The sequence below is a fragment of the Colobus angolensis genome, unplaced genomic scaffold (assembly GCF_000951035.1).
Source record: "Colobus angolensis palliatus isolate OR3802 unplaced genomic scaffold, Cang.pa_1.0 Scaffold35, whole genome shotgun sequence".
Classification (NCBI taxonomy): Eukaryota; Metazoa; Chordata; class Mammalia; order Primates; family Cercopithecidae; genus Colobus; species Colobus angolensis.
The window spans coordinates 8,171,747-8,187,411 of record NW_012116821.1 but is presented as its reverse complement, the minus strand read 5'-3'; the positions used below and the strand labels follow the sequence as shown (position 1 = coordinate 8,187,411).

Genomic DNA, 15,665 nt, shown 5'->3' with positions numbered 1-15,665 from the left:
TGACCTCGTGATCCGCCCGTCTCGGCCTCCCAAAGTGCTGGGATTACAGGCTTGAGCCACTGCGCCCGGCCCAGCTAATTTTTATATTTTTACTAGAGACGGGGTTTCACCATGTTGACCAGGCTGGTCTCAAATCCCTGACCTCAAGTGATCTGTCCACCTCAGCCTCCCAAAGTGCTGGGATTACAGGCACGAGCCACTGTGCTTGGCCCAGAAGCATGTACAGTTTACTAATAAGTATTATTCTGGACTGTCCATAAAGCTATGCACTATCAACTAATGGCATATTTTCTTTTGTTTGGTTCACAACTCGTTTAGAAAACATTTAATCACAAATTTTTCACTGCTTGTGGTGCATGTATCCAATTAGCTTTACATATAGCTGGTGTATTCATAAGAAACTTAATTTTAATGTTAAAAGTGAAACATGTCAATTGATGTAAGAATCTTTTTTTTTTTTTTTTGAGATAAAGTGTTGCTCTGTCACTCAGGCTGGAGTGCAGTAGCGTGATCTCGGCTCACTGCAACCTCCACCTGCCAGGTTCAAGCGATTTTCCTGCCACAGCCTCCTGAGTAGCTGAGACTCAAGGTGTGCACCACCACACCCCACTAATTTTTGTATTTTTAGTAGAGACAGGGTTTTGCCTTGTTGGCCAGGCTGGCCTTGGAACTCCTGACCTCAAGTGATCTGCGCACCTTGGCCTCCCAAAGTACTGGGATTACAGGTGTGATCCACTGCACCAGGCCAGAATCTATTTTAAAGAGGAGAAGATACAGGATTGAAGTTAGAAATACAATGAAGTTCAATAAAAGACCAAAATACTAAATAAAACAGGCACAAATATCCAGGCATTTTGTGTTTGCCTGCTTAAAACCAGACTGGGCAACCAGACTCCTATTTTAGAACTTAAAAACATCTAATACAGGCCAGGCGTGGTGGCTCATGCTTGTAAGCCCAGCACTGTGGGAGACTGAGGCAGGCAGATCACTTGAGGTCTGGAGTTCGAGATCAGCCTGGCCAATATGGCGAAACCCTGTCTCTACTAAAAATACAAAAATAAGCCAGACACTATGGTGTGTAGCTATAATCCCAACTACTCAGGTGGCTGAGGCATGAGAATCACTTGAACCTGGGAGGTGGAGGTTTCAGTGAGCCAAGATTGCACCACTGCACTCCAGCCTGGGTGACAGAGCAAGACTTTGTCTCAAAAAAAAAAAAAAAAAAAAAAAATTGGTTTACAGACAATGAAGATTGAGTGCTACAGTAGATAACCAAGGGCTTTATGTAACCCTTTCTCTTCTGTTTACCACTCATGCATCTTCAAATCACTACATAAAATTTAAAGTGTAAGCTCAGATTACCATATTCTGTAGGATTTGATTTACTTTTCCTAGTTTAAGGCCAATGCACAATTACAGTGAGGTCTTTCTTGGCATAAATCTTTCTATCACTCTGGCTTTCTATTACTTTACAAAATAGCTGTATTTCAAATGGGAATAAAATTAAAAGCTAAAAATATTGGTTTGAGCTTATCAAGAGTTTCTAAAGTAAGAGAGAAACAATCCTAAGTCTTCTTACATTTTCAAAAGAATACATTTTACCATGAAAATTAAAAACGTGCACCTTTATACAAGACATGCTAATACCTCCATCTGCAATCAGACAAGATGATTGCAAGTATATTGTAAGTTTTATTGTTCATGCTAGAACATACCTTAAATCAGAAAGAATCATAAGTAAAACTGTATTTTTAAATGCCGTAATTTTAAATGTAATTTGCATAAATTAACCAAGAAAAACAAATACAAAACTTAGGTCAACACAAAGATGCTCATTTCAATCACTCAAGTGTGTTAATATTTATCACATGATATTCAACTTGTCAGATACTTTTACTTTGTTTAAATGATATGAAAAGTTAGGAAATGGCTAAAAGGCAACAGTGCAGTTTAGCTTAACATCTAAACTGTAAGTAGTCACTTAAAGTAGTCTCAAAACATACCTCACTGCTACACTTTGAGGAATAGGAAACACTTACTTGTTTATAAACTGCTCCAGCCCTTGTTTTCTTTCCTCAATAAAATTGTCATCAAATATTCCATCATCTCCTCTAAAAGGAAGCTGACGCAAAAACGCTTTCCCAGGGAGTGGGGGAACTACGACCTAAAACATGAAGACAGAAAATTCTTGATCATGATGACTGGTTGTGAAAATGTATAGAGCACAGCATGAACACAAAGCATGTCCTCACTACGGCAGCCATCACCTGATCAAACTAGTTTAAATATAAAAGAGCAAAAAATACACTGAAAAAAGACCAAATGTTTAGACAAATGCAGAATAGCCCATCAGACAAAAGCTCCTAACTCAAAGGCAGGGCCCAGAGCTTATATTATTTTTCTTGGCCTTATCGAAGCACAGGTATACAAAGAGAACACTCACAATACTGAAATAAAGGTTACCATGCCCCTCAGACATTTGTGATGCCACTTGGAGAAGGCAATGCCTTCTTGCAATAGAAACTGCAGAGATCAAAATCAACTCTCAATTAAATGAAGAAATGTTAATGTTCTCTCTGCAACATGGTTAGATAAGAATTCTGGTTTCAGCTGGGCGCGGTGGCTCACGCCAATAATCCCAGAACTTTGGGAGGCCGAGGTGGGTGGATCATGAGGTCAGAATCATCCTGGCTAACACGGTGAAACCCCATCTCTACTAAAAAACACAAAAAATTAGCCGGGCAAGGTGGCGGGCGCCTGTAGTCCCAGCTACTCTGGAGGCTGAAGCAGGAGAATGGCGTAAACCCGGGAGGCGGAGCTTGCAGTGAGCAGAGATCACACCAGTGCACTCCAGCCTGGGCTACAGAGCAAGACTCCATCTCAAAAAAAAAAAAAAAAAAAAAAAGAATTCTGGTTTCTTCAACCTCTTACCATCTGCATTATAGTCTTTCCTATTTGTGTTTGAGGTGATGAAAAAATATCAATAACTCTAGTTGTCACTATTCTGTTTCCTAAATTAAGAAACAAGTCAACTTTCTCCCAAATGCCCTATCCTGCTGTCTTTTCCCAAAGACCTGTCATTTCTCCCTCCCCGCACTAAAGGAAGATCCCAAATTTTCCCCTTCAAAGCCTAACCAAGGGTCAACTCCTGCGATCTCTCCCTTCTGGGAATTATCTGGAGCTCAAATACTACTCTAGGCCAGGTGCAGTGGCTCACGTCTGCAATCCCCGCACTTCAGGAGGCCAAGGTAGGTGGGAGGATTGCTTGAGACCAGGAGTTTGACACAAGCCTGGACACATGTCTACAAAAATAAAAAAAAAACTTAGCTGGGTGTGGTGGTGTGAGCCTGTAGTCCCAGCTACTTAGGAGGCAGAGGTGGGAGGATCACTTGAATCCAGGAGTTCAGGACTGCAATGAGCTAAAATCAATTGCTGCACTCCAGCCTAGGTGACAGCAAGACCCCGTCTTAAAAAAAATAAACAAATTTTTAAAAATGTTATTCTGGAGCTCAAAATACTTGTTTTGATTAAATAGCACCTAGCTATTTCACAGGTTACCTTGGTTTCTCTATCCTAGCATTATTGAGAATCAGGTAATTTTTGTACTGGGGGGCTTTCTTGTGCATTATTTTCTTTCTTGAGATGGGGTCTTGCTCTGTCACCCAGGCTGGAGTTCCATGGTGCAATCATGGCTCACTGCAGCCTCCCCCAGACTCAGGTGATCCTCCTGCGTCAGCCTCCTGAATAGCTGGGACACTACAGGCACACAGCGTGCCACCATGCCTGGCTAATTTTTCTGTTTTTTGTGGAGATGGTGTTTCACCATGTTGCCCAGGCTGGGATTCTTTTCTTTAGCTGTATCCCCAGCCTCTACCCACTAGATATCATAGCACCCGCTGCTGAGACAATAAAAACTGTCTCTAGACAGTGTCAAATGTCTCCCAGGGGATAAAACTGTCTTTGGTGGAAAACCACCAATCTATCACACTAATGTCTTCAAATCAAGACCCCTGTCTTAGGCTTCTTGTGGTTATTTTAAGAAAAACTGGGCATACAACAGAAGCTCAAATATCTGTTAAATGACCAACTACTTAGCTGGATCCTTACTTTAAACCCAAACAGAAAAATGTGTAAGCAAACAATTAGAACAAGGAGAAATATAGATAGTAAGCTGATACATATATATATATTTCTTTTCACTAATAATAAAAATTACACATATTCAAAAAAATTAAAACTTTAAACCTTTGATACAGTTTCTACACCAAGGAGTTTATCCTCAAACAAAATTCAATAGGGTAAAAAAGGGAAAGAACAACTCGACTTCATGTAGATTAACAAAAAACAAAATAAAAACAAAAAACGAAACGTCCAAATAAACTTTATAATCCCTTCCTAGATTTACTCTCCCCACATGACCAATGATGAAGATATCTAAGGATTTATCTCTGTGAATTTATGCTAGCATTCTTAGATCTCACCCCCATGTTAGCATCTGTTTAGCTGAGAGTTAAAATCTGCAGGGACCTTTTATAACTGAGAAACAAAGGAATGCTAACCATTAAGTTCCAGTAGAATGGCTATCTGGTGGGCAGGGAAAAATATCTGTATCTATACAATTATTATTTAAAAAAAGAATCTAGAACCAGTGTGTTAAATAAACGACCACCATTAATTCAGGGTAGAATTTAGCATGAAACTTAAGAAAAGTATGGCTCGAGGATGTCGGTTAAAGAAAGAAGGAAAATGATAAAAAAAATTTAAGAATATATATATAATTAAATATATATAAATTTCATATATAAGGGAAATTTAAGAAAAGGATTGCTATATTATCCTCTGCAGAGATATATTCTTCCTAACATATTCAAACTAGTCATTCAAATGGATGGTGAGGTGGCAGGCAACAGGATTAATGACCTATAAAAATCATAAATGGCTTATCCAGCTAAGATTCTCTTCTACATCAAACTATTTTTGCTAAAGCAGTCTGAAAACACCTAAGTGGAATTCTAACACCAGGTTGGGTGCGGTAGCTCACACCTGTAATCCCAGTACTTCAGGAGACCAAGGTGGGCAGATCACCTGAGGTCAGAAGTTCGAGATCAGCCTGGCCAACATGGTGAAACCCTGTGTCTACTAAATATACAAAAAATTAGTTGGGCACGGTGGTGCATGCTTGTAACCCCTTTACTCAGGAGGCTGAGGCAGGAGAATTGCTTGAGCCTGGGAGGCAGAGACTGCAGTAAGCCGGGATTGCACCACAGTATTCCAGCCTGGGCAAGAGCTAGACTCCGTCTCAAAAAAAAAAAAAAAAAAATCTAATACTAATTAAAAGGTCACGAATGCAAAGATATGTGCATGCATGTGGGGTGAGAAACAGAATACCTGGTGAGCATAATATATTGAAAGCGAAAGTAAACTAGAATAAAAGCTAAAAGATCTGACCATAATACATGTCGGCGAATTTCTAGCTTAGTTTAACAGACCTTAGTTAAAAGTACTAATATACCACAAAACAACTTGATTACATTGTTCTTTCCAATACTATAATATGAGTACAACTTTCACATGGATTTAACTCTCAATATATTTAACTGGTCTAATGTTAAATGTGAAGTATTGTGCTTCAAAGGACAACACCAAGAAAGTGAAAAACAACCCACAGATGTATCTGATAGGGAACTCTAAGAATCTTATATATTCTCGACATAACTCTATAACAAAAAAGATGAACCCATTTAAAAAGGCAAAAGATCTCAATAAAGATTTCTCCAAAGAAGATACATAAACGGCCAGTAAGTACATGAAAAAAAATCAACATTAGTGGCCATCAGAGAAATAAAAATCAAAACCACAATGCAATACCCCTTCACAAACAGTAGGATAGCTATAACAAAGAAGACAGGCAATATAATAAAGAAGACAGGCAATTAGTAAGGATGTGGAGAAAAGTAGAACCTCACATTGCTTGTAAGAATGTTAAAATTATACAGTTGCTTTGGACAAACAGTCTGCCAATTCCTCGAAAGGTTAAAAAGAGTTATGATATGACCCAGTAATGTACTGGTAGGTATATATTGAAAAGAAACGAAAACACATGCAGACAGAAACCTATGCATAAACGTTCACAGCAGCACTACTAAAAATAGCCAAAAAGTAGAACCAAATGTCCACCAAATAAGTGGATAAATAAAATGTGGTATAACCATACAATAGGATATTATTTAGGAATAAAATGAAATGAAGTGCTGATGCATGTTAGAAAAGCATGAACTGTGAAAACATGTTAAGTGAAAGAAGCCAGACACAAAAGATCACATATTCTGGGCTTCCATTTATATATGTCCAAAACGGGCAAATCCACAGAGAAAGGAGACTAGCAGGTGGTTGCCTCAGGCTGAGTGAGGAAGGGTTGGGGAGAAATCAGCAGTGACTACTAATGTGGACAGGGTTTCTTTTAATGGGTGATAAAAATGCTCTGAAATTGACTAGTGCTCTAAAATAGTGATGTTTGCACAACTCTGTGAACATATTAACAACCAGTGAATTATACACTTCAAATGGGTGAAGAGCATGGTATGTGAATTGTATCTCAATAAAGCCGTTACTAAAAACAAAAGCGGCCGGGCGGGGTGGCTCACGCCTGTAATAGAGCACTTTGGGAGGCCAAGGTGGGCAGATCACGAGGCCAGGAGATCAAGACCGTCTTGCTAACACGGTGAAACCCCATCTCTACTAAAAATAAAAATAATAATAATAATAAAAAGCAAAATATACATTCAGCAAAAGTTTATTAAACATTTCCAGTGTGCCACATGGTAGGTCAAGCAAAGCCCAAAGCCTATGTATCAAGACACTTCTCAGCTAGGTGTGGTGGCTCATGCCTGTAATTCCAGCACTTTGGGAGGCCAAGGCAGGAGGATTACTTGAGGCCAGGAGTTCGAGACCAGCCTGGGCAACATAGTGAAACCCCGTTCTTACAAAAAAATTCTAAAAATTAGCTGGACATGGTGGCTCACGCCTGTAGTCCCAGCTACTTGGGAGGCTGAGGCAAGACAATCACTTGAGACCAGGAGTTGGAGGATGTTATAGTATGCTATGATCACACCACTGCATTCCAACCTGGGCAACAGAGCAAGACTCTATCAATTAATCTATCAATCTCCTAACCATCTGTAATTTGTGTAGAGTGAGATACAAATCTTTATTTCCTAATAGACAAATATTTCAGCTCCATTTGCTGAATTCCTTTCCCACGGAATGACAATGTTATTTTTGTTATGAACTAAATTCCCTATAAATACATGGGTCAAAGTCTAAACTCTATTACATTCCACTCATCTATTTGCCCAACCTAAAGCAATATACACTGCATAACAGTGTTTCCATCAGAGATGGACCATGCAAGATAATAATGGTTGTGCCATAAGATTATAATGGAGGTAAAAAAATTCCTATTGCCTAGAAATGTCTTGGTGATCCTGATTGTGTGCAGGCCTAGGCTCCTATGTATATTTGTGACTTAATTTTTAAGAAAAAGTTAAACAAATTTTAAATAGAGAACAGCTTATAGAATAAGAATATAAAGAACATATTTTTGTATAGTTGTTCAACATGTTTGTGTTTTAAGCTAAGTGTTAAATTACAAAAGTCAAAGAGTTAAAGTAAAAAGTTTAAAAACTAAGCTAAGGTTAATTTATTATTGAAGAAAAATATTTTATAAATTTCAATGTACAGTGTTTATAAAGCCTGAAGTAATAAACAGTAATGTCCTAGGTCTTCACATTCACTTGCCACGTACTCGCTGACTCACCCAGAACAACTTTCAATCCTGCAAGCTCCATTTATGGTAAGTGCCCTATACAGGTGTACCATTTAAAAAATTGTCAGTGCTTTAAAAAAAAAAAAAAATTTTTTCCACGCTGTATTTTTTACCATATCTTTTCTATGTTTAGATGCACAAATGCTTCCCACTGTGTTACAACTGCCTGTAGTATTCAGTTCAGTAACATGTTGGATAGGCTTGTAGTCTAGGAGCAATAAGCTATACCACATAGCCTAGGTGTGTAGCAGGCTACACCACCTGCGTTTGTGTGAGTATACTCATATGATGTTTGCACAAACAATGAAATCACCTAAGGATGCATTTCTTAAAATGTATTCTCATCATTAAGTGCCATATGACTACACCACATTGTTTGAATTACTATAGCCTTAAGATATGTTTTGACGTCTGGTAGAACAAACACCTGCTGCCCACTATATACTGAAAATATTTTTTGGTTATTCTTGAGTTTTTTCTGATTCTAAAGCTCATATATAAATCTGCAAGTTTATAAACACCCCTACTGAAATTTCTAGTAGAATCTTATGAATTTATAAATAAGTTAGAAGATACTACTCTACTTCATGCACGTCTCTGCTAATGTCACCTAGAGCGAGGCCTTCCCTGTGCTCTATATGAGCGTGGCTCCCCTGGCACTTCCTACTTCCCTTAGTTTAGCTTTGTTTTTTTTTTTTTTTTTTTTTAGAGCTTCTCATTATCTGACATCTATATATTTTACTACATTTTTCCCGCCTTCTCTTCAACAACCCCCTCCCCGCCACAATTTACCTAATAAGATATAAGCACCATAAAAGAGGGGACCTTACTTTGTTCATAGCTCTACCTATAACTCCTAGAACGCAAAGAATGAGCTCTCTAAAATGTTCATAAAATAAACAAATCTTCAAAAGTAAATATTCCAAACGAGGAACACAGTATTACAAGGAATACAGTATTACACTTTTTTTTTTTTTTTGAGACAGGGTCTGGCTCTGGTGCCCATGCTGGAGTGCAGTTGTGAGACTACAGCACACTTCAACCTCTGCCTCCTGGGCTCAAGTGATCCTCTTGCCTCAGCCTCCTGCGTGCTGGGACTACAGGTGCATGTCACCATGCCTGGCTAATTTTTGTATTTTTGGTAGTGATGGGGTTTCACATGTTGCCCAGGCTGGTCTCAAACTCCTGAGGTTAAGTGATCCATTGGCGTTGGCCTCCCAAAGTGCTGGGATTATAGGCGTAAGCCACTGCACCTGGTCCCTCTTTATTTAGGTCTTATTATTTTTGGTAAAGTTTTAGAGCTTTCTTAACATGGATTTTGTATTTCTAGTTTTATTCCTATTTAAACATTTTGGAAGAGATGGGGCGTGACTCACTATGTTGCCCAGGCTGACCTTGAACTCCTGGGCTCAGGAGATCCTCCTGACTCAAGCCTACCAACGTACTGGCATTATAGGCATGAGCCACCATGCTTGGCCTTCTTTACATTTTTGTTGGAATGCTATGATCTGCATGTTTTGTGCTCTTATGCAGCCATTTTTAAGCTAGAAACAGAAAAAAAAACAAAAAAACCAAAACCCTTATTAAACTTGAGAAATGAGTACAAATTAGCCTTCATCTAGTTCAGGACTCCTACCATACCCACTTCTTTTCACCTACTTTCTAGTCACAAAATAACTTTTCATCATTCTGAGCATACCATGTCCTTCCATGACTCCTTGCCTCTGATGTCATTCTGAGGCAGGGCTGAAATGAGAGACATCAGAGTGAGACCTTGCTTTAACTTATTTTGAAGCCAAAGCTACCAAATTCTATTCTAAGAAGATTAGGCACGTAACAGTGTTTTTAAATTGCAGGCAGCAACCCATTAGTGGATCACGGCCATCATTTAAAAACGCTAATCTGAAGAGTATCAACATATATCACACAGAGTGAGGTCATTACTGCTTTATGGAACTTCTGTTACATGAACACGTGTGTGATGAAAAAAACTTATGTGTCAATAAAACAAAGTTGGAAATACACTGACAATAAAATGTACTGCGAAAGAGAAACCTGGCTTAAGTGTGTGGAGAGGGGAAGATGGAATAGGACGATGAGGGAAAGGAAGGAAGTAATAGCAAGAAGATTCTAAGAAGTGTTATTCAAGTGTGAGTCAGCAAAGACCTCAACTGGGCCAAAGTAGACAAGAGAAACAGTTCTACGGAAAATTTTCAAAGACTCTACCTCTATAAAATGACATCGAACTATCTGAAAAAAAGAAATCACATTTGCTTTTACCCATTTTATTCAAGATCATTTTCCTGAGAAATATTAAACATTAAAACTTGGAATGTTTTGCTTTAAAACTGTATTTCGAATCATTCTTACCTTGCTCTCTCTTTCTAATTCACTTCGCAGCCATTCAAAGTCACTGTATCTTCTTCTAACAGTAGATTCTTTCAGCTTGAAAATAGGAAGATTTGTCTGAAACAGAAAAAGTTACTCCTAAATTGAAGTACATTAAGGAAACTTCAAATAAATGGGGGAATGGGGGAATCTAGGCTTGCCAATTGATAATATGGCAAACCTGATTACCTTAACAAAAGAAATCATGACTTTCTTTTTCTTTTTTTTGAGACAGATTCTTGCTTTGTTACCTAGGCTGGAGTGCAATGGCATGATCTCGGCTCACTGCAACCTCTACCTCCCAGGTTCAAGTGATTTCTCCACCTTAGCCTCCCGAGTAGCTGGGATTACAGGCACCCACCATCATGCCCAGCTAATTTTTGTATTTTTGTAGAGATATGGTTTTACCATGTTGTCCAGGCTGGTCTTGAACTCCTGACCTCAGGTGATCCGCCCACCTCGGCCTCCCACAGTGCTGGGATTACAGGCATGAGCCACCCACACCCGGCCGAAATCATGACTTTTTTTTTTTTTTTTGAGACGGAGTCTCGCTCTATCGGCCAGGCTGGACTGCAGTGGCCAGATCTCAGCTCACTGCAAGCTCCGCCTCCCGGGTTTACGCCATTCTCCTGCCTCAGCCTCCCGAGTAGCTGGGACTACAGGCACCTGCCACCTCACCTGGCTAGTTTTTTGTATTTTTTAGTAGAGACGGGGTTTCACGGTGTTAGCCAGGATGGTCTCGATCTCCTGACCTCGTGATCCACCCGTCTCGGCCTCCCAAAGTGCTGGGATTACAGGCTTGAGCCACCACGCCCGGCCAATCATGACGTTTTTAAGATGACCTTTTACCCATAACAAAAAAAAAACTTTGCTAGTTCTTTTTTTTTTTTTCTGAGACAGAGTCTCGCTCTGTTGCCCAGGCAGAGATGCGATCTTGGCTCACTGCAACCTACGCCTCCTGGGTTCAAGTGATTCTCCTGCCTCAGCCTTCCAAGTAGCCGGGATTACAGGCACCTGCCACCAGGCCTGGCTAATTTTCTTGTATTTTTAGTACAGGCGGGGTTTCACCATGTTGGCCAGGCTGATCACAAACTTGTGATCTCACGTGATCTGCCGCCTCAGTCTCCCAAAGTGCTAGGCTTACAGGCTTGAGCCACTGCCTGGCCCACTAGTTCTTTAAAAGTATTTACACAAGAATACAACTTTTAAATGAACCTTTGCATGCATGCTTTTGGATGTCATTCTGCCTGGGGCTATCTGCATAAACGTAGGTCATTTTCTTATTATTTTGGTAAGCTTTAAAAATGTCAACTAAGCAGGGGTGAAAAAAGGTTGGCTCTTGACTATTCTTCTAGCTAGTACCTCAGCAAACAGTCCTCATAGGGGAAATACAACTAACCTTTTCATTTTTAAAATTTAATTTTCTTGGTGCTCATTCATTATAGCAAAACCCCAACTTATGTCTCAATGCCTATCACTGCCCATTGATGTAGACATTCTTTTTCTTCTCCCAGAGAGAGGGTCTCACTGCATTGCCCAGGCTGGATTTAAACTCCTAGGCTCAAGCAATCCTCTTGCTTTGGCCTCCCGGGTAGCTGGGACTGCAGGGTCATACCACTGTGCTGGCTCACTTAACTACTTTATATTATTTTATTTTTTGAGACGGAGTCTCGCTCTGTTGCCCAGGCTGGAGTGCAGTGGCACAATCTCGGCTCACTGCAAGCTCCGCCGCCAAGGGTCATGCCATTCTCCTGCCTCAGCCTCCCAAGTAGCTGGGACTACAGGTCCAGCCACCACGCCCGGCTAATTTTTTTTATTTTTAGTGGAGACGGGTTTCACTGTGTTAGCCAGGATGGTCTCCATCTCCTGGCCTCATGATCCACCCACCTCAGCCTCCCAAAGTGCTGGGATTACAGGCGTGAGCCACTGTGACCCGCCCACTTAGCTACTTTTAAATGAAAACAAAATATTTTGTTAAGACGACTAGATTAGATCTTGCATTAAAAAAGACCTAAATAAAACATTATTCTTAACGGCCGCCTAAAAAATACCAAAAACAGTAGGGAAAGTGCTGCATACAGTGTCTGTGGGCTTACCGCTAGTAGGAAATTAAATCGTACTCAGTAGACCAAGCTCATAAACCCAGAGCTTTAAAAGCAGAGGGCAAGAACTGAAAACATAACACCCAGTACTTGGAAGTTACACCAGAATGTAAGAAAATTTCTGGAGACTTTGTTCTTTATAAGATTGCAAAGGCTACTTGTTGCCACTTCAGTCAACTTCTAAATTTAAAAAAAGTAACAAGAAAGATTTCTATTATCTTTTACTGGATTCCTTTTAAAGAAAAAATTTGCTAGGCCTGGCGGGGTGGCTCACGTCTATAATCCCAGCTCTTTGGGAGGCCGAGGTGGGAGGATCACGAGGTCAGGAGTTCGAGACCAGCAAGAGATCAGCCTGACCAATACGGTGAAACCCCGTCTCCACTAAAAATATAAAACTTAGCTGGGCATGGTGGCAGGCGCCTGTAATCCCAGCTACTTGGGAGGCTGAGGCAGGAGAACTGCTTGAACCCGGGAGGTGGAGGTAGTAGTGAGCCAAAGATGGCTCCACTGCACTCCAGCCTGAGCGACAGAGCAAGACTCTGACTAAAAAAAAAAAAAAAAAAAAGATGTTACTAAATCCAATAAAAAATGGTTTATGACTAAACACACTAAAGACTATTAGGAGTGGTATGAGACCAGTATTTTATAATTAAGAATAGATTTCAGGCCTGGCATGGTGGCTCATGCCTGTAATCCTAGTGCTTTGGGAGGCTGAGGTGGGAAAACCGCTTGAGGCCAAGAGTTACCAGCCTGGGAAACATAAAAAGATTCCATCTATATAAAAAACAAAATAAATTTACTGGGCATGGTGGCATGTGCCTGTGGTCCTAACTACTTGGGAGGCTGAGGTAGGAGGATCTCTTGAACCCAGGAGTCAGGAGTTCAAGACTGTAGTGAACTGTGATTATACCACCACACTCCAGCATGGGCAATGAACGAGACCCTCTCTCAAAAAAAAGGAGAAGATAGATTTTATTTTATTTGAGACAGGGTCTCACTCTAACCCAGGCTGGAGAGCAGCGGCATGATCACAGCAGGGTCAAGTGATTTCTCCCACCTCAACCCCCTGTGTAGCTCAGCCTACAGGCACATGCCATCACACCTGGCTGATTTTTGTACTTTTGGTAGAGACAGGGTTTCACCACGTTGCTCAGGCTGGTCTTGAACTCCTGAGTACAAGGAATCCACCTGTATTGGACTCCCAAAGAGCTGGGATTACAGGCATGAGCCACCGTGCCCAGCCAAAAAGATTTTAAAATGTGCAAAATATTACAGAGTTTGTAGGTGACAGAAATGACTTAACACAATAACTAATGCCATACTCTACCAAAAATACTACTCAACACTATATATTCTCTTAGATTATATTCTGTCTGTTAATTCAGACCTCGAATTAATTAGCACAGAATTTGCATAGAACTGCAAAGTGTTTTACAACTGGAAGAAAAAAGTTAAGTGCCACCTGAAGGAAAGACTGGCTTCCTACTGTGTATACAGGGACATCATCTTGTAATATTAACTCCTAAGAAAGTTCTACCTATTCGTTAAGCTTAATGCCACTGGTAAATAGCTGTCACTCAGCACAATAAAAGCTTTTTATTTAGGACCTTACATCCATTTTGTAGTGGTCTCAATTTTTTCCTAAGTGTATTAACTTCTCTATGTTGTATACCTTATAGCTTAGAATTCTCAACAGATGCTATTGGGCATAACAGTGTATAGGTTTCAAGCATGAAACCAAATCTCACAAGAGATTTAAAAGCACTTGAATTTTCTTTCCCAGGTAACCACAACATTTGTTCATTGTATTAATGACTAAGGAAATAATTGCACCTAACAAGACTCTTATTATACTAAAAGTCAAGCTTATATTTAAAGATGCTGGCTTGTTGTACAGAGGGTATTCTCATTCCCCACAGGGAATAAAATTAGGTCCCCTGGAGAGTAGAATAATTCCCAGAAAGAAAGCACTGGATTATTTCTCTCTAATTTCACCTATTGGCTTTTTAACCAAGTTCACCCTTCCGCATTAAAATATTAAGTCTTTGTAAGTGTCTTAAAGATAAAAAGGCCTTTACAGAGTTGAGTGTTTTCTGCAGGTGAGATTTTACATTCTGAATTCCCTCCTCTCAAATTACTTTACAAAGGGGATTAACTGCTCTCTTTATTCAAATACGTTAAGATCAAGCTTGTGAAAAGAGTCCCCTAAGAATTTTCATACTTCTGGGTACGGAAGTCTATAAAGTTAATCTCTGAAACAACATATCAAGCTTACAGGTACAATGTTGAGAGAAGAGTGCCAATTCAGCTCATTTTACCTTCCATTTTCCCTTTTGAACTTTTGACACAATCATGATTATATCTGATTCACTCTAATAGAAAGGGGAGGGGTGATGGGGGAAAAGTCCTTTCTCTTGTATGATTAGCTAATAGTTTGATAGTTTATATACTTAAAGAGGATCATGATTAGCTTAAGAGAGTTCTTTTAGTTTTCTTAACTGGTTATGATTTCTTTTTGCATGAGGACTTCTTTAGAGTTTAAAGTCACATCAAGAAATTCGAACATCACTTGTCCATTACATATGCAGTGGTTAACTTAGCTCGTTAAACGTCTTCCTGATCATTACAAGGACTTGTAATTCAACGTCACTGATTAAAATAAGTAAGTGGAAAATGTGGGGTTTTTTTGTTGTTGTTTGTTTACTGCTGAAACTCCTGTGATTGGTCACTTTCAACTTATTCAACTTCTATAAAATGACTGAAGGGAGGAGAGGATTTTTACCTACAGCTTCAGGAGGACTAAACTATTATTTACTGATCATCTATAAAAGGTACCACGCTAGATAAGGTAGAATCATTATTTGTAATGATGAATAAGATGCAGACCTGGCCCTTATCAAACATATACCAACCAAGGAGGTTAGAAAATAAGCATATAAAAAGTTGAATTTCCATGGTTAAAAATACTACAAACTGGCTGGGCATGATGGCTCAAGCCTGTAATCCCTGTACTTTGGAAGGCTGAAGTGGGAGGATCACTTGAGGCCAGGAGTTTGAGAGCAGGCTAGGCAACACAGTGATACCCCCATGTCTATAAAAAATAAAAAAATAGCTAGGCAGGCTGTGCGTGGTGGCTGACGCCTGTAATCCCAGCACTTTGGGAGGCCAAGGTGGGCGGATCATCTGAGGTCAGGAGTTCGCAAACAGCCTGGCCAACGTGGTGAAACCCTGTCTCTACTAAAAATACAAAAATCAGCCAGGTGTGGTGGTGGGTGCCTGTAAGCCCAGCTACTCGGGATGCTGAGGCAGAATTGCTTGAACCTGGGAGGTGGAGACTACAGCAAACCAAG

The 15,665-nt window shown here is 39.9% G+C and overlaps 1 protein-coding gene across 5 annotated transcripts in view; it reads right to left on the bottom strand.

Annotated features, from left to right (window-relative positions):
- SNX3 (sorting nexin 3) overlaps positions 1-15,665 on the bottom strand; it is a 57,387-nt gene that overhangs the window by 1,254 nt on the left and 40,468 nt on the right. For 3 of the 5 annotated variants that reach the window (XM_011952826.1, XM_011952828.1, XM_011952827.1), the window contains exons 2-3: positions 10,196-10,291; positions 2,040-2,164 (exon numbers count right to left, since the gene is read on the bottom strand). In XM_011952826.1, the coding sequence (XP_011808216.1) occupies positions 2,040-2,164; positions 10,196-10,291 (221 nt within the window). Of the gene's footprint in view, positions 1-2,039; positions 2,165-9,487; positions 9,572-10,195; positions 10,292-15,665 lie in introns of those variants that run through there. The other 2 variants (XM_011952831.1, XM_011952830.1) reach the window with 2 other exon arrangements.